This window comes from Rhinopithecus roxellana, chromosome 5 (assembly GCF_007565055.1).
Source record: "Rhinopithecus roxellana isolate Shanxi Qingling chromosome 5, ASM756505v1, whole genome shotgun sequence".
Taxonomy (NCBI): domain Eukaryota; kingdom Metazoa; phylum Chordata; class Mammalia; order Primates; family Cercopithecidae; genus Rhinopithecus; species Rhinopithecus roxellana.
In genome coordinates, this window is record NC_044553.1 from 174380708 (window position 1) to 174404110 (window position 23403).

Here is a 23403-nt window from a genome sequence, read left to right on the forward strand (position 1 = left end):
TGGGATTATAGGTGTGAGCCACCATGCCTGGCCAGGATTGGCGAGTCTTTAGTAAAGGGACATCCATTGGGCGACAGAGTGACACTCCATCTCAAAATAAAAAACAAAAAACAACAAAAACATTAAGAATAGAACTACTGTATTATCCAGGAATCCTACTACTGGGTATATATCCAAAGGAACTGAAATCAGCATGTCAAAGAGATTTGTATTCCTGTGTTCATTGCAGCATTATTCACAACAGCCAACACATGGGAACAACCACAGTGCCCAACAACACACGAATGGATAAAGAAAAATGTGCATATGGACAATGGGGTACTATTCAGCCTTAAAAAAAGAAGAAAACTATCATTTGCGACAACATGGATGAACCTGGGAGATGTTATGTTATGTGATACAAACCAGGCACAAAACAAGAAATACTGCATGATTTCACTTATATGTATGTGAAAAAATCAAACTCAGACCAAGAATGGTGGCTCAGACCTGTAATCCCATCCATTGCTTTGGGAGGCTAAGACAGGAGGATCCCTTGAGACTAGGAGTTTGAGACCAACCTGGGCAACACAGGGAAACAAAAGAGTAAAAAACAATTAGCTAGGCATGGTGGCGTGTGCCTGTGGTCCTAGCTACTGGGGAGACTGAGGCAGGAGGATCCTTTTGGGCCAGGAATTTGAGGCTCCAGTGAGCTATACTGGTTCCACGGCACTCCAGCCTAGGCAAAAGAATGAAACCCTGTGTCAAAAAAAACAAAAACCCAAAAAGTCAAACTCATAGAAATAGAGAGTAAAATGATGGTCAGCAGAGGCCAGGGGCGGGTAGAGGAATTGGAAAAGTGTTGGTCAAAGGACACAAATTTTCAGTTAGACAAGAGGAGTAAGTTCAAGAGATCTATGTTACATTATGATAGCTAGAGTTAATAACAACATAGTGTATATTTGCAAAAAAATGATAAGGATGTAAGATAATAAATATGTTAAAAAGCTTGATTTGGCTGGGTGCAGTGACTTACGCCTGTAATCCCAGCACTTTGGGAGGCTGAGGCATGTGGATCACTTGAGGTTAGGAGTTAGAGACCAGCCTGGCCAACTTGGTAAAAGCCCGTCTCTACTAAAAATACGAAAATTAGCCTGGCATGGTGGTGCATGCCTGTAATCCCAGCTACTTAGGAGGCTGAGGCAGGAGTATCGCTTGAACCCGGGAGGTGGAGGTTGCAGTGAGCCGAGATTACGCCACTGCATTCCAGCCTGGGCAACAGAGCGAGACTCCATCTCAAAAAAAAACAAAAACAAAAACAAACAAACAAAAAAACGCTTTATTTAACCATTGATTAACTCTTCTACAATGTATACATATATGAAAACATGATGTATACCATAAATATATACAATCTTTGTTAAAATTTTAAAAATATGCATAAAGACATAATGATTTTTGTGGGAAATATTTTAACATAATTTTACACCTATGGTGCACGACTACTTTTATAAAAAACTATTATCTCTCTTTGCCAAGAGAAACTGAGAAAAAAAATATCATTAGCTGGCAGTGGACTCAAATAGGAGAGTTTCAGTTATTCCAAATTTTTATGGCTTACCATATAATTCAGTCCTATGTAAAAATCTGTAATTGGTAACAATGACTACTGAGTTTGGGCCCGAGTATTTGCACTAAAGCTTTGACACATTAGGCAGTAGTGCAATCACAGCTCACTGCAGCCTTGACCTCCCACGCTCAAGTGATCCTCCTGCCACAGCCTCCTGAGTAGCTGGAACCACAGGTGTGTGTCACCATGCTGGCTATTTTTTTTTTTTTTTTTTTTAATTTTTATAGGGTCTCCTCATTACCCACAGCTAGTCTTAAACTTCTGGGCTCAAGTGATCCTCCCACCTGGACCTCTCAAAGTGTTGACATTGTAGGAATGAGCTGCCACGCTCAGTCATAGATGGATTACTTTCTAATCTCTCTCTTTTTTTTTTTTTTTTTTTTTTTTGAGACGGAGTCTCGCTCTGTCACCCAGGCTGGAGTGCAGTGGCCGGATCTCAGCTCACTGCAAGCTCCGCCTCCTGGGTTTACGCCATTCTCCTGCCTCAGCCTCCCGAGTAGCTGGGACTACAGGCACCAGCCACCTCGCCCGGCTAGCTTTTTGTATTTTTTAGTAGAGATGGGGTTTCACCGTGTTAGCCAGGATGGTCTCGATCTCCTGACCTCGTGATCCGCCCGTCTCGGACTCCCAAAGTGCTGGGATTACAGGCTTGAGCCACCGCGCCCGGCCCTAATCTCTCTTAACAAGTTTCTTCCTCTTAAAAAACAAAAAAGCAAAGCAAAACAAAACAAAACAAAAAAAACTTAGGGCTAATGAATAGTGAGAAATTAGTGAGGTCAAGCGTTAAGCTCCTGATACAGGTCAAAGACTTATTGAGGGGTTTAATTAAGGCAAAGGTTATGGTTGGAGAGTCAACATTTTGGACGTGAAATGATTTTTGGTGAAAACAAAGTTGAGGGTGTGACTACAGGAGTGAGCAGCTGCTGTGGAGTGCTGAAAATCTCACTGGAGATGAGAAAGTCAAGGAAGTGAGAGGAGCATGGCTGAGAGGCCATCACGTGGACCTTGAGCTCACCGAATATGACAACATTTGGGGCGAAGAGAGAGGCAGAAAGCCATGAGCCAAATAAGGGGCATCAACCAGGAGGCTGGCTGATGACATTAACCAAGATAGTATATCTAGAGGGTGAAGCCCCAATGGAACAGGGATTTTGTGGGAGGGAGGGGAAGCTAAACACTGGTCTAGAAATGGCATTGGGGTGGCATTACCCCAATGCCAGAAATGGCATTACCCACTTCTGACGCTGAGACACATGAGAATGCGAAACAGAATTCACCTAATAGAGCTGCTGGAGAAGCAGCGGTTAGTGGATAGCCAAATTTCAGATAAAGCAAGGATGCTGAGAAAAGACTGAGGATGTGGAAGAGTCTGCTGATCACACGTTGCAGAAGGCACAGTGGGAGGTTATGGCTAGGGGCAGGAAGCAGAGTGTGATAGATTGCCAGTGTGAGGGCAAGGATGCAGATGACAATGGATGAGAAGGAACTTGAACCTGTGGTGGTGACAGGGGTAGACAGGGATAGAGGGGTAATGGGATATAGTGCTGTTGTAGAAGTTTCTGTGATGATAGACATGTTCCATATGTATACTCTGTAATACTGTGGCTGCCAGCCACATGTGGCTATTAAGCATATGAAATGTGACTAGTGGACTGGGCGAGGTGGCTCACGCCTGTAATCCCAGCACTTTGGGAAGCCGAGGCCGGTGGGTCACCTGAGGTCAGGAGTTCAAGACCAACCTGGCCAACATGATGAAACCCCGTCTCTACTAAAAATATAAAAATTAGGCCGGGCATGGTGGCTCACGCCTGTAATCCCAGCACTTTGGGAGGCTGAGGCGGGTGGATCACAAGGTCAAGAGATTGAGACCATCCTGGCTAACACCGTGAAACCCCGTCTCTACTAAAAATACAAAAAGTTAGCCAGGCGTGGTCGTGGGCGCCTATAGTCCCAGCTACTTGGGAGGCTGAGGCAGGAGAATGGCGTGAACCCAGGAGACGGAGCTTGCAGTGAACCGAGATCACGCCACTGTACTCCAACCTGGGAGACAGACTCCGTCTCAAAATAAATAAATAATAAATAAATAAAAATTAGCCAGGTGTTGGGGTGGGCGCCTGTAATCCCAGCTACTCGGGAGGCTGAGGCAGAAAAATTGCTTGAACCTGGGAGGCAGAGGTTGCAGTGAGCTGAGATCATCCCACTGCACTCCAGCTTAGGCGACAGAGTGAGACTTGGTTTCAAAAAAAGAAAAAGAAATGTGGCTAGTGGGACTGAGGAATTGAACTTTTAACTTTATTTCATTTTAATTAATTTAGATTTAAAGACCTTAGTTTTTGTGAATTTTTCACTTGCCAGGTGGCTATCAGGGTGGCCACTCCTTCAAACAGAAAGCTGTCCAGAGAGGTTCCGACTCTTCCACCATGCAGATCCAGACAAAGCACAGGATCAGGCAACTTGGGATCCAAATTCTAACTACACCACTTAATCACTTTGAATTAAAGCTAGCATGTTAACATGTCTGGTATAGACAGACCCTCATTAAATATTGGATGACAGAATAAATCTCCCTGAGGTTTAATTCTCTTCATCCTTAAAATGAGGGTGGAGAGCTGTTTTCAAATGTAGTACTTTACCCATGATGCTCAATAAATGGTCGCTATTATTGACATAGTGAGTTCTCAATATTTGTTGATTCATGGGTCAAAAACTGCCCTTCAGGTCAAAGGGTTACTTGTCCAGGAGCGGGCTGGCAGAAGTGAGACATTCCAGCTCCCTTTGAGGGCCAAGAGGATTGCGCAAGTCTCTGGGACTATGCGATGGGGTAGATCAGGGCTGGGTTTAAGTGTTCAATTTTGCTAAGTACTAATGAAAGAACGTACCTGACTTGAACCTGGAGGAGTAGGTAGGGATAGCTGAGGGACAAAGTGGAGGATCTTAAAATGAACCAGAGTATAAGACCAGCCTTGCCTGAATATCTCGTGATAATCTGGGCAGTTTGGGTATCATTTACCACTTTACTTTGTGCTGAAAAAGCCTTAGCTTGGCAGCTCCAACCTTTCTTCTGTACCTCCATCCCCATCATCCAAAACCCAAAAGCATGCTGTATGTGAAGTAGAGTAACCATATCCTGGGATGACTCTGATGTGAGACATTTGTGAACTGAAAGTCATAGTGACCACCGATCTGGAGTATCACCCTTTCTCCAAATTAGCACCCTTTCTGCAAAGCTGTCCTTAATTCCCTAAATTACTTTCTCTGTGGCATTCCTCAGATTGAGCACTTACTTACCTGGTATTGTGATGGCCTGTGTCTCTTCCCTTGACCAGATTGTGACATCCAAGGCAGGAACCTTGCCTGGTTGATTACGGAGTATTCTTGGACTTAGCACATGCCTGGAGCACACAGTAAGTAGCTATTCAATAATTATTTGTTGGCTGGGCACGGTGGGTCATGTCTATAATCCCAGTACTTTGGGAGGCCAAGGAGGGTGGATCACCTAAAGTCAGGACTTCAAGACCAGCTTGGCCAACATAGTGAAACCTTGTCTCTACTAAAAATACAAAAATTAGCCGGGCATGGTGGTACACATCTGTAATCCCAGCTACTCAGGAGGCTGAGGCAGGAGAATCGCTTGAACCCAGGAGGTGGAGGTTGCAGTGAGCTGAGATCGTGCCCCTGCACTCCAGCCTGGGCCACAGAGTGAGACTCCATCTCAAAAATAAATAAATAAAATAATTATTTGTTGAATAACTGAATGGATGTAATCTGAGGTGACAGTGACCCACCGTGATCTGAGATAATGTGACCTCTCTTGATTGCAATCTAGGTTGACTGTGAACGAAGTCGGGGCTTTTGATGATTATGTTGAAGTGCCTGTGATTGTAACCTGCAAGGACTGTGATCTGAGGGGTCTGCGCACCAGTGACTGTGGCCTTCAGGCACTAATCTGTGATAAGGACCAGTAGGGATAATGAATAGAGGTGACTGAACTAGTAACCTTGCATGATCGGTTGAAGTAACTTGCACTGATTGTGATCTTAAGTCACTGTGAACAAGTTAGTGACAACGCTTTCCACGACTATCTTGCTGTAACTGTGCTCATGATCTACAGAGTTCTGGCTTCAGATGACCGATCCTAAGCCAGTGCTTGGAGCAGCCTTGACGATTGACATGAGATGTGTGCCAGATGCTGAGATTGTTGATCTACGCTGACAGCTGAGGTTCTGCATTATGAGTTGAGATAACAGATCTGTGGGCCTGGACTCAGACTGGGAATGGTGCTAATATGTGTGTAGTTCTCTTAGATTTCTGATTTTGTTTTAATATCCTCCCAAATGGCACAGCCCTGTTCGGCCCCACGCAAAAGAGGAATAGGGATGAGGACCAGGTTGAGTCAATCCTCACAGAAAACTCTACAGGAAACACAACGCATCTTCCGGGCCGCGCTGCCGCAGCCGCGGGCAAAGCCACCGCCTTGGCCATGGCCTCCATCACAGCCTGCCCTTCATTCGGACCCCCTACCCCCACCCCCACCCCCACCCCCACGATTGGTCCCTGGTGCGCCTGCTCGGAGGCGGGGCGGAGCTTTGCCCTTTGTTGTGGGCCCCAGTTTCCCAGGACACCGCGCGGCGCTGGGGTGGGGCTATGCAGATGAGACACTCGGGGGCGGGGCGGCTGCGGCGGCGTCGGCGGCGGCCGGGGAGGGTCAGTTGGAGGCAGGCGCTCGCTGAGGCAGGAGGAGGCGCTCGGCCCGCGGCCTGACAGGGACTTAGCCCGCAGAGATCGACCCCGCGCGCGCGACCCCACACCCACCCACTCATCCACCTATCCACTCCCTGCGCCGCCTCCTCCCACCCTGAGCAGAGCCGCCGAGGATGATAAACACCCAGGACAGGTAACGGCCCGGCCCAGGCTCCCCGCCCCCATCCTCCCTCATCTGCTCCAGAGGGCCTCTCCCATACCCCCAGCCGGCCCCCGACCCCCGCAACGGGGCCATCCGCCCCCAGCCAGCTCCCTTCACCACTTTAGCCACCCTAGTCCGGTCCTCAGCCCTGCAGCTGGGCCTTCTTATGTCCTTTAGCCCCCTCTCTTCAGCCGGGCCCATCCCCCTCATCCGGGCCTCCTCCTCCCCTAAAGCCCCCAAAAGCCGGAACCCAACCTTCCAACCAGGTCCCCTTTTTTTCCTCAGCCCCACCGAACTGTTCCCCATTCCCCAAACTGGGCTTTCCCCCGCATCCAGATTCCCCAAATTGTTTCCTGTCTTCCTCAGATCTTTCTTACTCCCCTTAGAAGTCACTTAACCCTTCGCTTTGAATCCCCTCCCTGATGAGAACTGCACCCCCCACCCAGACTCTTCTCGTATCACTGCCCCCCGCCCAAAGTCAACCTCCATCCCTCAGTTCTCAGTTACCCTCACTCATCACCCTCCCCCCATTCTCTTCAGGCCTAGCAGTCCTTACACGTATGTCCAGCCTTCCTCCTGGTCCCATACTTCAGCTTTATCTTTCCCCCACTTTCCTCCCTCCACACCCCTCTCCCAGTTAGGCCCCATTTTCCCAGTCTCCTAACGCCATTCCTTTTATTGATCAAACACTGGGTTTGATTCTGTGCTCCATCCTATTGCCCCAATGGTATACCCCCAACACTCTTGGAAACATTCTTACCCTGTAAACATCTTCTCTCAGCTGGAACTCATCCTTCTCCCTCCCCTCTTACCTGAACCCCATCTTTGGATCATTAGATCACAGGACTCAGCCATCCCGCTTCCAGTGAACCTTCCCCCTGTACCTCCAGTGCCTTCAAACCAAGCTATATATTCTGGACGCTAGGCCTTTGCAATTTCCTCCCTCAAAACCCAACCCTAGTCTTCCCCCATTAATTAGAGAAGGTGCACGTCTTTCTCAGACCGAGCACCCTGGTTTTCCAAACTTGCATGGTATACCCTTCCCCCTGCAGATAGCTGCTCAATTTTCCTTTCTCTGCATGCCTCTCTTTCTCCAAGGCAATCCTTCTTACCTGTCTTCCCTCAAATTTTAATATATTCCATATTTCTGCCTCTGTTCTCTGAAACTGTTCCACAATTTCCTAATTCCCCAGAATTTTTAATTCCAGTTGCTCCTTATACATCAGAATGGCTTTCATTTACAATTTGGACCTAATTCTCTTCCTCATTTTTTTCCCAGACTTGTTGCTGTCCTGTCCAAACCGTGTCTGAAGCTCATTAGTTCCCCACACCAGACCTTTTGTCCCCAGATTTGGCCTTATGGCCTCTGCCTCTCACTTGGGCCTCATTATTTTGCAAGCAGATCCATTCCCTGTAAATGTTTCTTAAATTGGGCCATGTTCTATTCAGAATTAGACCAGTTCCTCTTGAAAGCATTGCCTTCTTTATTGCTTTTCTTTGCATAGAGCCCTCTAACTGCCACTCAGGGTTCCTCTCAAACTTGGGTACTCTTCTTACTGAAATAGTCTACCAACTTTCCTTTCCCACTTGTTAACAGCACCAGCCTTAAATATTCCAACTGGGTTTTCAGCTTTTCTTGTATTTCAGTGTTTCTTACCCTGGCTTCACATTTGAGAAAGCAGTCACTTGGGCCCCACCTTCAAAGATTGGTCTTACTGGCCTAGAGTGTCCTGATTATTAGCATACAGGTTTAAAGCTCCCCAGGTAATTATAATGGGAAGCCAGGGTTAAAAACCACTGCTTTCTTCCCGCAGCTTTTCCCATCCTATTCCTGTAGTGGGTGTCAGCTCTTTTTCTACTGACAAGGGCCTAAATTTCTTGGAGGATTTTTTTTTTTTTTTTTTAGACAGGGTCTCACTCTGTGGCAAAAGCTGGAGTGCAGTGGTGCGATCTGGGCTCACTGCAACCTCTGCCTCCTGGACTCCATTTCTTCAGGGATTTCTTAGTCTTTCTCTCTCAGGTACTGTCCAGAAGTACCCAAGATACAATACCTGCAACAGCCTCTGAAGTTCCTGTCTCTAGTTAACTTATTTCTCAGCTATTGGCCATTTTCTTCCCCCAAGTCTCAGACTCTTACCCAGTGCCCCCACCCCCATTTCTTCTTTACATGTAGAAAGAAAATTCATTCCCCATTTGATAATTTGTTATGGTCTTATTTGACCTGTTATCCCTGCCTCCCAAGTTCTCTTTACCCTATAGCCCATCAGCTGTTAGAGTTTCCTTTTCCAAGAGTCTCCATGTCCATTCCCTATGCATTCCCCTCTTTCACTCCATCTTCTGTAACCCAGCCCCTCTGGAGCTGAGGAGGTGGTGGCGGATGTAGACTCGGAGAGTGCTGGATGCAAAGGTGTTACTTGTGGCAAAGGCGCCGTGTGTGCTGAGGATAGATGGCAGGTATGAGAGAGGGCAGGATGAAGCACGGGTGGAGGGAAGCAGAGGGACCTACAACAAAACCCACTCAAGGGGGTATGTGAGATGGACTTTTTTTCTACTTCTTTTTGTGTGTCTGTAGTGGGGGTTGGAAGGTGGGGTGGTCTCAGCAGTCATTCTCTGGAGTCCTCTGGACTGAGCTGGTCGAAGTGCCGAGTCTTTTGCAGGCTGAGCCCTGAGAGTTGAGCAACTTGGAACCAACACGTAAGAGTCTTCACCAACTGTGAGGTTGAAAGACCTGAGTTCTGGCTGAGCCAGTGTGCTTACATGTGTAAAGAAGAGGGGGTTGGGTTAACTTGACTCAAAAATTCTTTCCAGCTTCCTAAGTGGCAAAACAGGCTTGCTTGTCTCCAGGGCCCTTGCTTAGCGTGTTGGTAATTTGAGGGGCCTGGCTGTATGAGAGGCAGGTGGAGAGAGGAGCCAACTGGCCTGCCAGGGCCTGGGTAGGAGCTAGGCCTTGGATCAGGCTTCTCCACTTGGCCTGGGGGTGGGGTGTTGTGTGCAGGGTGTCTGATTTCTTTGAGTGATGGCAATCCCGTTTCCATAGCATGTTTCCTAGCTTCCTCAGGCCTGCCCCTAACTTTCTAAAAGGAATCCTGGTAGAGTCCTAACTAGGGATTCCGATAAGAGCTGGATGTTCTTCCCAGTCAGTGTTCTCGGGTGTTTCATATCCATAGAGCGGGGAGCTGGCTGGGTTTAGTTCCCACTGGGTGGGGGATGGGATTTTCAGCTTCCCTGGCTCCAGTGAAAAACTCAGGAGGTGGAGGCTTGGTTTCCTGGAAGAAATAGTTGCAGAGGCGCTGGCACCATGTTTTGAAAACAAGGCTCTTCCTTTCCAGTGTTGTTCTGATTGGTACTTCCAAAATGTCAGAATTCCTGATGGTGGGGGAGGGAAGAAGATACAAGTACAAGCACCTTTATTACCCTTTTTGAACATGAGGTTTAAATCCAAGGACATCAAGCTTCCTGGCCTTTTTGTCCCTGGATTTGCGGGGGCAGGGAGACAGTATCTGTCTAGGGCTTGCTTTGTACCTGTGACAGTACAGTATGTAGAGAAGCACTAGCCCTGGCTTGATAGTGATATTATCAATCTGTGCTGATGGGCTTTGAAGAGACACATTTGGTTCTACAGGTGGTTTTTGTGGGGAAGGGGGCAGGGCACAAGAACATATCAGAACTATTGGCATCTTCACTGAGTGGTTTCCTGGGTAATGGAATTTCTGTCTCTTCCTAAAGAGTCTGGTTTCAGTTATTCCTTATTTGTTGGCACTATGGCTTGTTGGGTGTGGAGTGGTAGGGAGAGCCAGTTTTCCTATGATGTGCCTGCAAGGTCACCCTATAGGTAGGAGGGTTGGGGGAGAGGAGAGAGGGGAGAGAGAGAGGAGAGAGTGAAAGAGGAGAGAGAGAGAGAGAGAGGCACTCTCCTAGTATAGTCAGGAATCCCCCCAAATCAGAGCTAAGCTTCAGAAAGCAGTGTGGGCTAATAATAGCAATTCCTCACTCTGCCAAGAAATCCAAATTTAGTCTCAGAGCTGCTCAAAAATATAAAAAACGGGACTGAGGAGTGGGATAGAGAGATGTTACAAATGTGCATTTCTAGAAAAACAAAATGAGTAATTCTTCCCTTTTTGAAAGAATATACAGTGTTGATTCAAGTTGATGCCATGATTTAGAACGTTATGCAGCCAGCCTAACTGAAAGTTACAGACCAGGCCAGGCATGGTGGCTCACACCTGTAATCCCAGCACTTTGGAAGGCTGAGACGATTGCTTGAGCCCAGGAGTTTGAGACCAGCCTGGGCAACACAGTGAGAGCCCATCTCTTAAAAAAAAAAAAAAAAAAAAAAAAAAGTTATAGACCAGAAATGGAGAAGTAGGCAGGCAAGAATTTTGTCACTTAAAGTGAACAAAACGGGTAATGTCTGGTTAGCAGCAGTAGCGTAAATGCTTTGTATTAGATAAACCTTAAGAAAATTTCTTAGGCCTTTGATACTATATAAACAATGATGTAATTCTATCCTGGGAAGAGGCTGGCACTGTGTGATGACCTTACTCTACAAACTAGATTGAGGTACTAATATGTAAAAGTAAAGTCTTATTTTAAAGCTTGATTACCTAGCTATCCACTCACCTCTGGTAGCATATGTGATTGTGCCTACCTTTGGCATATGTACCAATATTAGCTGTGTGATAAGCAAACCTCAAAGGCACAGATATTCTAGCTACCACTGTAACTGTTTCTTGTGGAGAATCAACCAAAACCCAATTTTGCTTTCAGCCTGTGATTCAGAGTGGTGATGTCATTTTCTTTATAATTGTGCTTAGCAAGAAGACTCCCTGTGGAATGCAGAGCAGCCCTAGTGAAATGACTTACGCCTGGCATCTGCCAGGGGCCCTTTCTCAGATGGAAGGGGCATTGACAGCTGGAAATCAGCCTCTAGGGCCACACTAGACTGGAGGTGGTCATCACCTCCCACCTTTCTTACTTTCTGTTTTGCTAAGTGATGGCATGTCTTTTTGCGTAGGGATTAGTCATCAAAGACATTCCTAGTCTCAGAGTAAAAGCAACCTGTATGAGGGAAGTGAGGGCACCTTTGGGTGTTCTGTGAGACAGGGCCTGAGAAAGAATGGGTCAGAAGAGGTTGAGAGGGGGAAATGAATGTAGAACTGTGTTGGGAATGTGGTTTTCCTATCTTCATTTGATACCAAAAGGTAGCTAATATCAAGGCCATCTGACTTTCTCCGGCAGGTAATAGAAACCAGAGAGAAAGGGTGCAGAATTGAATGAGCGAAGGAGGCCACTGATTCAAGTGAAACATGATCAGAAGTATATTAAGGAGAATTTGAATTCAAATATATTTTAGATGTAGCTAAGTGGAAGTTACTCCCAGAATTACTTTTATATGGAATCTCTTCTCTTTGTACTCTGTACTCTTTCGGTAGCCATCTGTGGGGGATTGGTTTCAGGACCTCCCCCTTATTAGGATCCAAGGGTGGTCAATTCCATTATATAAAATGGTGTAGTATTTACATATAAGCTACATATATCTTCCCATATACTTTAAATTATCTCGATTACTTATAATACATACATAACACAATGTAAATGCTATGTAAATAGTTTTAGTGCTTTTTTATTTGTACTATTTTTTATCTGAGTATTTTTGACCCATGGTTGGTTGAATCCATGAATGTGGAACCTGTGGATATAGAGGACCAACTGTGTGTAAATCAAAACTGACTTAAAGACAGCCGGAAGTGATTTTTTTTTTTTTTGAGACGGAGTTTTGCTCTGTTGCCAGGCTGGAGTACTGTGGCGCGGTCTCGGCTCACTGCAACCTCTGCCTCCCGTGTTCAAGCGATTCTGCTGCCTCAGCCTCCCAAGTAGCTGGGACTACAGGTGTGCACCACCACGCCCAGCTAATTTTTGTATTTTTAGTAGAGATGGGGTTTCACTGTGTTGACCAGGATGGTCTTGATCTCCTGACTTTGTGATCTGCCCGCCTCTGCCTCCCAAAGTGCTGGAATTACAGGCGTGAGCTACTGCGCCCAGCTGGAAGTGATTCTTTAACAGATGATCCTTTACTTTTATCAAGAGACTTAAGGGTTAATTCTAAATGGTAAGTACCCTAGAGATTTAGAAATAGCATTTGAATTATAAAAATTGTATTTACCATTGTCATTGCCCAGCTATACATCTGCTGCATACACTGCCAATCTGTAGTCAGTGTGTGAAATTGTAACCTGCTAAGGGCATTTCATACAACAGTTTCACAGACACTTTAGAGACAGCAGGATGTGATATGTTAGTAGCACTCATATGTATTCTGAGGAGTGTTTTCAAGGGCATGTCCTATCACTGAGAAAATAAAAGGCACTAACAGATTGACTCTAATGTTCCATCTCTCTTCCGAATTGCCTTGTATGCTGGATACCTGACACGATAGTTTCCAGCATGGTGTATTTTTCTTTTATCTCCTGCAAAGCAGGACCAGCCCAGCTGGATGTTTGGGTTCAGTCTGATACATTTGATTCTCCTTAATCAGCCTGATCTTTTCAGCTTCTGAAAAGGACTTAGCTTTTTTTTTTTTTTTTTTTGAGACAGAGTCTCACTCTGTCACCCAGGCTGGAGTGCAGTGGTGCGATCTCAGCTCACTGCAGCCTCCGCCTCCCTGGTTCAAGCATTTCTCCTACCTCAGCCTCCCAAAGTGCTGGGATGACAGGCATGAGCCACCATGCCCAGCCTGTTTCTTAAATCATCCTTTCGGTGGCTGAGATTAAAGCATGCCTGTCCTCAAGTGGTGTGACCAGGAGATGAGGAAGGATTGGAAAAAGCTGGGGATAGGAGCCAGTTAGAAACAAGACTAGGCCGGGCGCGGTGGCTCAAGCCTGTAATCCCAGCACTTGGGAGGCCGAGACGGGCGAATCACGAGGTCAGGAGTTCGAGACCATCCTGGCTAACATGGTGAAACCCCGTCTCTACTAAAAAAAAATACAAAAAGCTAGCCGGGCGAGGTGGCTGGCGCCTGTAGTCCCAGCTACTCGGGAGGCTGAGGCAGGAGAATGGTGTAAACCCGGGAGGCGGAGCTTGCAGTGAGCTGAGATCCGGCCACTGCACTCCAGGCCGGGCGACAGAGCAAGACTCCGTCTCAAAAAAAAAAAAAAAAAAAGAAAGAAGACTAAACTGAATATGAAACCCAACCTGGTTTGGATCTTAGGATAGGAATACTTGTGTTTAGAAGTCACTGTCTGTTGTGCTTAAATTCTTCCAGGATTCACTATTCCTAATGAGCTTGGTGGCGGATCTTTAATACCATTTGAACACTAAAGCGATTATTAGAAGAGAAGGCCATTACTGGGTAATTTCATGCCCCTTAATGTCTTTAACTACCACATACGTACCCATCCGCCTTCCTTTCTCAATTCAGAAATGACAGTCAGGTTTTTTGGAAGAGAAGCAATTTGCCATTCACAGCAAGTAACTAATAACAGATGCTTTATGTGGACGATGAAGATAATTATTGTCATCTACTGTCTACTAAGCTTATCCCAAACCCCAGCTGTTTCTTTTGGGGAACTGGAACTAGTTCCCAGAGCGGGGGCTTGAAACACCCCTTCACCCCCACTCACACACACACTCGCTTTCCCGCACAGATTTATGGGGGAGGAGCAGAGCCTCCAGGATCCTTGTATGTGAGAGTGGGGAAGTAAATGACATGTTACCATGGCGTAGATATCTTGCATTTATTTGAAGAGGAGAGAGATCAGGAAACCAGAAATATCACAAGCCCCACTGCTAAATATGAGTAGCTTAAAAAAAGAAATATCACAAGCTCATAGATTAGTGCTGGACACAGGGCAGGCCGGCTCCAGGGATTATTTCTAGGAAGACAAAGGGGATTATAGTCTAAAAACAATATCCTCACTTTATTCTCATCGTTTCAGTGAGTTGGCCCCATTGCTTCTGCTGTTTGCAAGTAAAAATTAGCTAAGAATCAAGATGGTAGCTGGAATGCAGGGCAGAGGTTGAATGTAGCTTGCTCATCTAAAGACCATTTGAGGAATAATTCCTTTGGAAGTAGGAGCCTGGCACCAGAATTCTAGAATTGCAAGGGCCTTGGTGATTGATAGGGTTATTTTGTGAACCTAATTAATTCTCCTCGTATACAAGATGATAATCTGTCTATCTCAGAGGGGTTTGCCCCATCTTTGGCTAACTCCACTGACCAATAGAAGCAAATCAGCTTTCTCCAGTGGCCCAGCCCTCCTCATGCCCCTGCAGGAACCTCAGCACAGGCCAGAAGTAGTCATTGGAGAATGAGAAGGGAATCATATGATGTGGTGCATGTGTGTGCATTTGTTTGGGGAAACTCCCCCCCTGCCTCCAACCCTTGTCTTATTTTTTCTAGTCTGGACACTTAACACATTGGAAGGTGGAATCACAATAGCTCATTGTCCCCAGCAGAAAATAACTCCTGTCCTTGAAAACAGTAGCATAGTCCTCTGTTAAACCCTTTCTGTTTTTTTGTTTGTTTGTTTTTGTTTTTTTTGAGACAGAGTTTTGCTTTTGTTGCCCAGGCTGGAGTGCAGTGGTGTGATCTTTGCTCACTGCAACCTCCACCTCCCAGGTTCAAGGGATTCTCCTGCCTCAGCCTCCTTAGTAGCTTGGATTACAGGCACACACCACCACGCCCAGCTAATTTTTGTATTTTCAGTAGAGATGGGGTTTCACCATGTTGGCCAGGCTGGTCTCGAACTCCTGACCTCAGGTGATCCACCCACCTCAGCCTCCCAAACTGCTGAGATTACAGGTGTGAGCCACCACGCCTGGCCATTTTTGTTTTGAGCTGAAGTTTCACTCCATCACCCAGGCTGGAGTGCAGTGGCACAATCTTAGCTCACTGCAGCCTCCGCCTCCCAGGGTCAAGCGATTCTCCTGCGTCAGCCTCCTGAGTAGCTGGGTCTACAGGTGCACACCACCACACCCGGCTAAATTTTTTTTGTGTGTTTTTAGTAGAGATGGGGTTTCACCATATTGGCCAGGCTGCTCTCAAACTCCTGACCTCAAGTGATCCACCCGTCTCAGTCTCCCAAAGTGTTGGGATTACAGGCGTGAGCCACCGCGGCCAGTTCAGCCCTTTCTGTTAACAGCTGTTGGTGAGGCCAAGAGTGGAGGAGGTGAGGATGACCGGAGGTTTTCCAGAGGAGGGAAGAGGTGGATATGTGGTTACAGCCCTAGATTTTTTTTTTTTTTGGAGGAGTCTGGCTCTGTCACCCAGGCTAGAGTGCAGTGGCGCAATCTCGGCTAACTGCAGCCTCCACCTCCTGGGTTCAATAAATTCTTCTGCCTCAGCCTTTTGAATACCTGGGATTACAGGTGCCTGCCACCACACCCAGCTAATTTTTGTAATTTTAGTAGAGATGGGGTTTTGCCATGTTGGCCAGGCTGGTCTTGAACTCCTGAGCTCAAGTGATCCTCCCTCTTTGGCCTCCCAAAGTGCACCCCTAGATAATGACGCTGCTCCTCACCCATGGACACTTTTGTGGGAAATCCATTTCTCAAAGAAATTTCCAAGTATACTTGTAGGCCTCCATTTGAAATCTTTGAGAGAACAGATCCTAGGAGCTGAGCAGTGATGGATTTGGACTTCCATTTTCAGCTGGAGTGCGGATACAGTTCTGCTAATAGGACTGCCCCTTCGGTTACTGTACCATTGCCATGTTAGGTGTGAGTTCAGTTTTGTTGTTCTTCATTTAGGAGAGTCCAAAATTGGCATGCCATGCTATATAAAACAAAGGACAGTGTGAAGAATAGTTACCGCACACCATTTTACAATGGCTTTCAGGGGGAAAAAAGCCCTGATTTACAGCATTTGGAGACTTTTGCAGTGTAAATACTCCTCCTCTGGCCAATTCAAGCTACCAACATGACATCATTAAACACATATTTGGGAAGAGATGTGCACGATTGTGTGAGCTGGCCCCAGCACACCACTGCAGTACCCCCATACGTGTCCACTGCATTCCAGCTGCTCTGAGGCTGATGTGTGGTGGCTGGGGAACAGGCCTGTTGCTGAGTCGTGGTGTGTACACGCACACACAATTTACCTCTTTCTCTGCTTCACTTGGCCCTTGGCCTAGGGAATGAACTACATCTCAGCCTAAGGAACCACTAAATTGGATTCAAAGACCGTTGAGCCCTATTGGGTCCATCTGAAAATCAAGGTGGCCAGTAAGGTGACAGGGAGCTCCTTTAGGAGCCTTTTACCTGCTACAATCTGTCTGATTATTGGATTCTTTACTCAGGTCATAGCATGTATCCTCTCCCAGCACATACCCTGCACCCAGCACATCTGAGTGTCTGTTCTGACCATATCACTATTACCTGACCTCCCACGCTCAGGTCACAAAAGGATGAGCAAAGAAGGGCAAGAAGGCCCCGCATTTGGTGGCATACCAGGGGCAAATCAGATATCACAGTATTCTGTGTACTATTGTGTACCTCTGCTCTGGGAGCTAAATCCCTGGATTTAGTTTTATTCTTAACCGTTAAGGAATTTAGTTAAATGATTTCTCACTCTAGCCGGGTGTGGTGGCTCATGCTTGTAATCCCAGCACTTTGGGAGGTTGAGGCCGGCGGATGACTGGAGGTCAGCAGTTCGAGACCAGCCTGACCAACATGGTGAAACCCCGTCTCTACTAAAAAATACAAAATCAGCCAGGTGTGGTGGCCCATGCCTGTAATCCCAGCTACTTGGGAGGCTGAGGCAGGAGAATCACTTGAGCCTGGGAGGCGGAGGTCGCCGTGAGCCAGGTTTGCGCCAGCTTGGCCCTTTTGAGACTCCTTCCCCATGCCTCTGCAACACGGTGGGTTCCCCCTAAGACAGCAGCATAGTTCAGGAAGCTGAAGCCCACAGGACTGGGGCAGTTGGGGAGCCTTCATAAGCCTTCCCTTGTTTAGAGAGAGCCGGGATGGGTGGGGGTGGGATTTGAGTTATACCTTTACATCTTTGCCGGGCGCCGTGGTTTACTCCTATAGTCCTAGCACTTTGGGAGGCTGAGGTGGCTGGATCACGAGGTCAGGAGTTCGAGACCAGCCTGGCCAACATGGTGAAACCCCATCTCTACTAAAAATACAAAAATTAGCTGGGTGTGGTGGCATGCGCCTGTAGTCCCAGCTCCTCGGGAGGCTGAGGCAGAAGAATTGCTTGAGCTTGGGAGGTAGAGGTTGCAGTGAGCCGAGATCATGCCATTGCACTCCAGTCTGGGCGACAGAGTGAGACTCCGCCTCAAAAAAAAAAAAAAAAAAAAAATCTTCAAGTCTTGGTGTTTACTCTCTCACTCTCTCTGTCTCTTACAGTAGTATTTTGCCTTTGAGTAACTGTCCCCAGCTCCAGTGCTGCAGGCACATTGTTCCAGGGCCTCTGTGGTGCTCCTGATGCCCCTCACCCACTGTCGAAGATCCCCGGTGGGCGAGGGGGCGGCAGGGATCCTTCTCTCTCAGCTCTAATATATAAGGTAAGGAGGACCCTGGGATGGAAGGCTGGGGATGGAGCCTTCTCAGACTCCACTGAGCTGCTGCTCAAGGGCGGTAATCATTTTTTGTAGTCCTCTGGCTCTTAGCCTAGGCCAGTGGGGGTACTGTGAAGGACTCTTTCAGCTGAGGCTGTTGCATGGCTTATTGGGAATACTAGAGGAAAGATAACAGCACCATTTGTTGCCTTTTAATCTGCTGTAATTGAGGCCCAGAAGTTAGTTTAGCTTCTCACTAACACTGGGATGGAAGGTTAGCAGGGTAGCTGAATTCTGGGCTTTAGAGATTGTGCCCAAGGGAGGTAACACGGAAGATAACACGGACCCTACAGTCCACTTGGAATCAGACTTTGGCTGACTGGGGCTCTAGCCAAACCCTCACACATATCCTCATTTGTTTTTGATGTTTCCCTTTCTGACAGGCAAGGAAAAGAACATGGTGTTGGGGGAAAGTGTGGGCTTTCGAGTCAGGGAGACCTGGGTTTGAATCTCATCTCTGCCATTCACTGTCTTTGGAGCCTCGGGTCAGTTGCTTCATTATTCTCAGACTTAAAGTGGAGTTGTTAATTACCATCTGAAGTGCTTGTCATGGTGATAAAGGTAATATATGGGACAGCACTTTGTACTTGGCACCTAGTGGACAATTGGTAAATATTTCCCTTCCTACCTTGCTAGCTTTTACTACCATCAACTGGTCCTAGTGCCTGGTAAGTGACAGCTCCTTTTAGCCATCATGACACTCTGCATTTTCAGCATGGCCTCTATCCCACGCTACCCTGAGACTGGCCTAAGGGGACTCCCGGCATTGCCTAGATTAGGGAGTGGATGATATGGCCAGAAGCAGTAGTGACCTGGTCCTCTGCCCTGCTTTCCTTCCCAGGACGAGAAGCTCACTGTGACCCAGGACCTCCCTGTGAATGATGGAAAACCTCACATCGTCCACTTCCAGTATGAGGTCACCGAGGTGAAGGTCTCTTCTTGGGATGCAGTCCTGTCCAGCCAGAGCCTGTTTGTAGAAATCCCAGATGGATTATTAGCTGATGGGAGCAAAGAAGGGTAAAGAGCCAAATGCTGGGGAAGGGAAAGGAGTTCCCATTCCAGAGAAGAGTTTATGTTTACTGCGGGTAACAGAATTGTAGGGGAGTCTATGCCTTCTCCCTTAGCTCTAGACTCCCCAAGCAGATACCGTTTTGTAACAGGTTATTTTTAGCCAGTAAGACAGGCCTGCTCTAGGTTATAATTAAAGCAAATTGTTGGCCGGGCGCGGTGGCTCAAGCCTGTAATCCCAGCACTTTGGGAGGCCGAGACGGGCGGATCACGAGGTCAGGAGATCGAGACCATCCTGGCTAACATGGTGAAACCCCGTCTCTACTAAAAAAATACAAAAAAAAAAAAAAAAAACTAGCCGGGCGACGTGGTGGGCGCCTGTAGTCCCAGCTACTCGGGAGGCTGAGGCAGGAGAATGGCGTAAACCCGGGAGGCGGAGCTTGCAGTGAGCTGAGATCCGGCCACTGCACTCCAGCCCGGGTGACAGAGCGAGACTCCGTCTCAAAAAAAAAAAAAAAAAAGAAACAGATTGTTATCACATTAACCAAATGCCTGCCGGTTAATCGGTTAATCGCCCCATGGTTCACTCTTCCCAGCAGACACTAAATCCCCCTTTAGCTACACAGTGGTGTAGTTTAAAAGGCCAGGAAACAAAGAGGAGTACTTAGGCCCATTACCACCTTCCTAGACTTCCCCCCTCCCATTCACACCCCACCCAGGAAGCTCAGAGGTAAGTGGGATTTCATTGGATCGGGCAGACTCTCCAAGAGGCCAAGATGTGTAAGAAATGTCCTGGGGACAGAGTTCCTGAGTGGTCCCAGCCTCTTTAGAAAATCCTTTTAGGCTGTGTTAGAGCCCAGAGTGTCCCTGTCAGTGGCAGGTGATCATATCGAACTTGGCAATCTGGCGGACACCTGAAGAACTGGGTTTTCTTTCTAGGCCCCAAACTCTGTCTTGTGAACAACATTACTTAAGATGGGTAGTGTTACTTTCAGATGAAGACCTCCCATTACAGGAAAAGTCAATAACATTTTTCTCAGGTGCTGTGGCTTTTTTTCTGAATTCAAGGCTCTTGAGGTCTTGACATAGGAATCTTCCTCCTGGAGCTTCTGCATTTTTTTTTTTTTTTTTTTTGAGACAGTCTCGCTTTGTTGCCCAGGCTGGAGTGCAGTGGCACAATCTCTGCTCACTGCAAGCTCCGCGTCCTGGGTTCACGCCATTCTCCTGCCTCAGCCTCCAGAGTAGCTGGGACTACAGGCGCCCGCCACCACGCCCAGCTAATTTTTTGTATTTTTAGTCGAGGTGGGGTTTCACTGTGTTAGCCAGGATGGTCTTGATCTCCTGACCTTGTGAGCCGCTCACCTCGGCCTCCCAAAGTGCTGAGATTACAGGCGTGAGCCCCGCCCGGAGCTTCTGCATTTATACTGCTGGTTGTAGGCCTCAGAAAAGCCTTTGGGTTGGTGGGGGTGGGGTGTGAATGGGAGGGAGGTCTAGGAAGGTGGCGATGGGCCTCAGTACTTCTCTTTGCTTCCTGCAGATTGTTAGCACTGCTAGAGTTTGCTGAAGAGAAGATGAAAGTGAACTATGTCTTCATCTGCTTCAGGAAGGGCCGAGAAGACAGAGGTGAGGAGTCAGAGCAGCCTGAGCCTTATAGCCCAGACAGTGGGGCCTGGGGGAGAGAAGGGAGCACCTCCATGATGAGGTGGGACTCTTGAATTTGCCTTTCAAACCCTGGGAAATCATGGCGGGAGGGCAAGTGCCCGAAGGGTTAGTAAAAGCCTAGTGCTTATTTGTTCCATCTTTGGGGTTTTGATTTCAGCCTACCTTCAGCCTACCCTGTGTTTCTCATCAGACTTTTTAACACTCTGTCTTCTGCAGCTCCACTCCTGAAGACCTTCAGCTTCTTGGGCTTTGAGATTGTACGTCCAGGCCATCCCTGTGTCCCCTCTCGGCCAGATGTGATGTTCATGGTTTATCCCCTGGACCAGAACTTGTCCGATGAGGACTAATAGTCATAGAGGATGCTTTGCCCAAGACCAACAGTGGGGGAAGAGGGGAAGTTAGGCAGCCCTGGGACAGACGAGAGGGCTCCTCGCTGTCTAGGGAAGGACACTGAGGGGCTCAGGATGAGGGTTGCCTGTTGTGTTCTCGGAGTTGACTCGTTGAAATTGTTTTCCATAAAGAACAGTATAAACATATTATTCATATGTAATCACCAATAGTAAATGAAGATGTTTATGAACTGGCATTAGAAGCTTTTTAAACTGCGCTGTGTGATGTGTTCTATCTAGCCTAGGGGAGGACATTGCCTAGAGGGGGAGGGACTGTCTGGGTTCAGGGGCATGGCCTGGAGGGCTGGTGGGCAGCACTGTCAGGCTCAGGTTTCCCTGCTGTTGGCTTTCTGTTTTGGTTATTAAGACTGTGTATTTTCTTTCTTTGCTTCCTGTCACCCCAGGGGCTCCTGAGTATAGGCTTTTCAGTCCCTGGGCAGTGTCCTTGAGTTGTTTTTTGACACTCTTACCTGGGCTTCTCTGTGTGCATTTGTGTCTGGCCTGGAGTAAGCAGGTCAGACCCCTCCTTCTTTACAGCTTAGTGTTATTCTGGCATTTGGTTAAGCTGGCTTAATCTGTTTAATGTTATCAGTACATTTTAAGTAGGGGCATTGAAATTTATTCCCACCACCAGGGCTTTTTAGGGGGATGCCTGGGCCATAAAAACACTAGCCAAACTCTAATTCTCAAATCACTGCCAGGAGTTATTGCTCCTGGCTGCAGGCCCAGGCCCCAAGGTCTCCTTCCTGGGGTCACAAAGAGCAGAGAGGAAGAGGAATATATAGCAACTCAGGGCCTGGGAATTGTGGGGGAATCTGTTCTTAGGGACTGGATGCCTCTGGCTGGCTGAGTATAGCACTAGCTGCCTCCCCACCAGGTTCTGAGTAGTGCCTGAGACCCTGCTCTGCAGGGCCTAGGGTAGCGCTGGGAGTGTAGAAGTGGTCTGCCCTTAACTGTTTTCACTAAACAGATTTTTCTAAGGGGAGAGGAAGTGGGAAGAGATCTAGATTTGGTGAGGGGGACAGGGATGTCAGGGAGGCAAGTGTGTTGTGTTACTGTGTCAATAAACTGATTTAAAGTTGTGGTTGGTCTATTCTTTATTTCTGAACTAGGACCAACTCCCTACCAAACTGTTTTGAGTCCAGAGCCTAATAGAGGTGTGGTGCGTGCTCCTTGGGAAAAAAAGCTGCAGTGTAGGAGGACAGATAAACTGGCCCAGGTCTCTGGGGCCATATTACACTGTGAAATGCAGGGTTGCTAGGAGTCTGAGACTCACTGCCAGAGCCTCCTGGAGAGACAGATGTGTACACATCAGCTTCATCTAGGAGAGGCTATACCCAAGATCTAATCTGCTCTTAGCGCTTCCTTTTCTATAAAAGGGGGGGAGGTTGGGTCCTGAAACTGGGTTTTGGCGCATGGAGCTCCTGACATTCCCATTCCTGAGGTCTTTGAAGGGTGCAGCACACACCTTCCCTATTCTAGTTTTCTCCTTTTGGAGCTCAGTGTCCTAAGGTGTGGTTTCCAGTCCCCCACACAACAGCCTGATGAATAAGCTCTCAGTGGCACCTGGGGGGATGGAATCCTCCTCAGCACAGTTTTTTAAATTTCACAAGGATTTACTAGGACTTTTTTTCTGTTGCTTCTGTTTTGCCAAGTGAAGGGCATGTTCTTCCACCTCCTACATTTTTGCAACTGTCTACTGTTCAGCTGTGGCTCTCACATGGCTCTTTATGGAGCCTGCTTGTGTTTTCACTGTGGGCCAAGTAATTAATCTTGGACTCTTTAACTTGTATTCATTAAAAGTAATGAGCTCCACTCCCAAGTTTTTTTTTTTTTTTTTTTTTTTTGAGGCGGAGTCTCGCTCGGTCGCCCGGACTGGAGTGCAGTGGCCGGATCTCAGCTCACTGCAAGCTCCGCCTCCCGGGTTTGCGCCATTCTCCCGCCTCAGCCTCCCGAGTAGCTGGGACTACAGGCGCCCACCACGTCGCCCGGCTAGTTTTTGTATTTTTAGTAGAGACGGGGTTTCACTGTGTTCGCCAGGATGGTCTCGATCTCCTGACCTCGTGATCCGCCCGTCTCGGCCTCCCAAAGTGCTGGAATTACAGGCTTGAGCCACCGCGCCCGGCCTTTTTTTTTTTTAAAAGATGGAATCTCACTCTGTTGCCCAGGCTGGAGTACAGTGGTGTAATCTCGGCTCACTGCAACCTCTGCCTCCTGGGTTCAAGTGATTCTCCTGCCTCAGGCTCCTGACTAGCTGGGATTACAGGTGCC

At 47.5% G+C, this 23403-nt stretch overlaps 2 protein-coding genes across 2 annotated transcripts in view; both read left to right on the forward strand.

The window, feature by feature from the left end:
* RBPMS2 (RNA binding protein, mRNA processing factor 2) overlaps positions 1-22215 on the forward strand; it is a 94023-nt gene extending 71808 nt beyond the window's left edge. Inside the window, exons 8-12 of the transcript XR_004057204.1 lie at positions 4936-5013; positions 17862-18019; positions 18915-19090; positions 20619-20704; positions 20960-22215. The gene's annotated coding sequence lies outside the window, so the exon portion shown is untranslated. The remainder of the gene's footprint in view (positions 1-4935; positions 5014-17861; positions 18020-18914; positions 19091-20618; positions 20705-20959) is intronic.
* OAZ2 (ornithine decarboxylase antizyme 2) lies at positions 6294-22215 on the forward strand. The gene is given in 6 exon segments (XM_010355485.2): positions 6294-6503; positions 17862-17937; positions 17939-18019; positions 18915-19090; positions 20619-20704; positions 20960-22215. Coding segments are annotated over 6 exon segments (570 nt in total). The 5' UTR covers positions 6294-6483; the 3' UTR covers positions 21091-22215.
* Positions 22216-23403: the final 1188 nt, after the last annotated feature.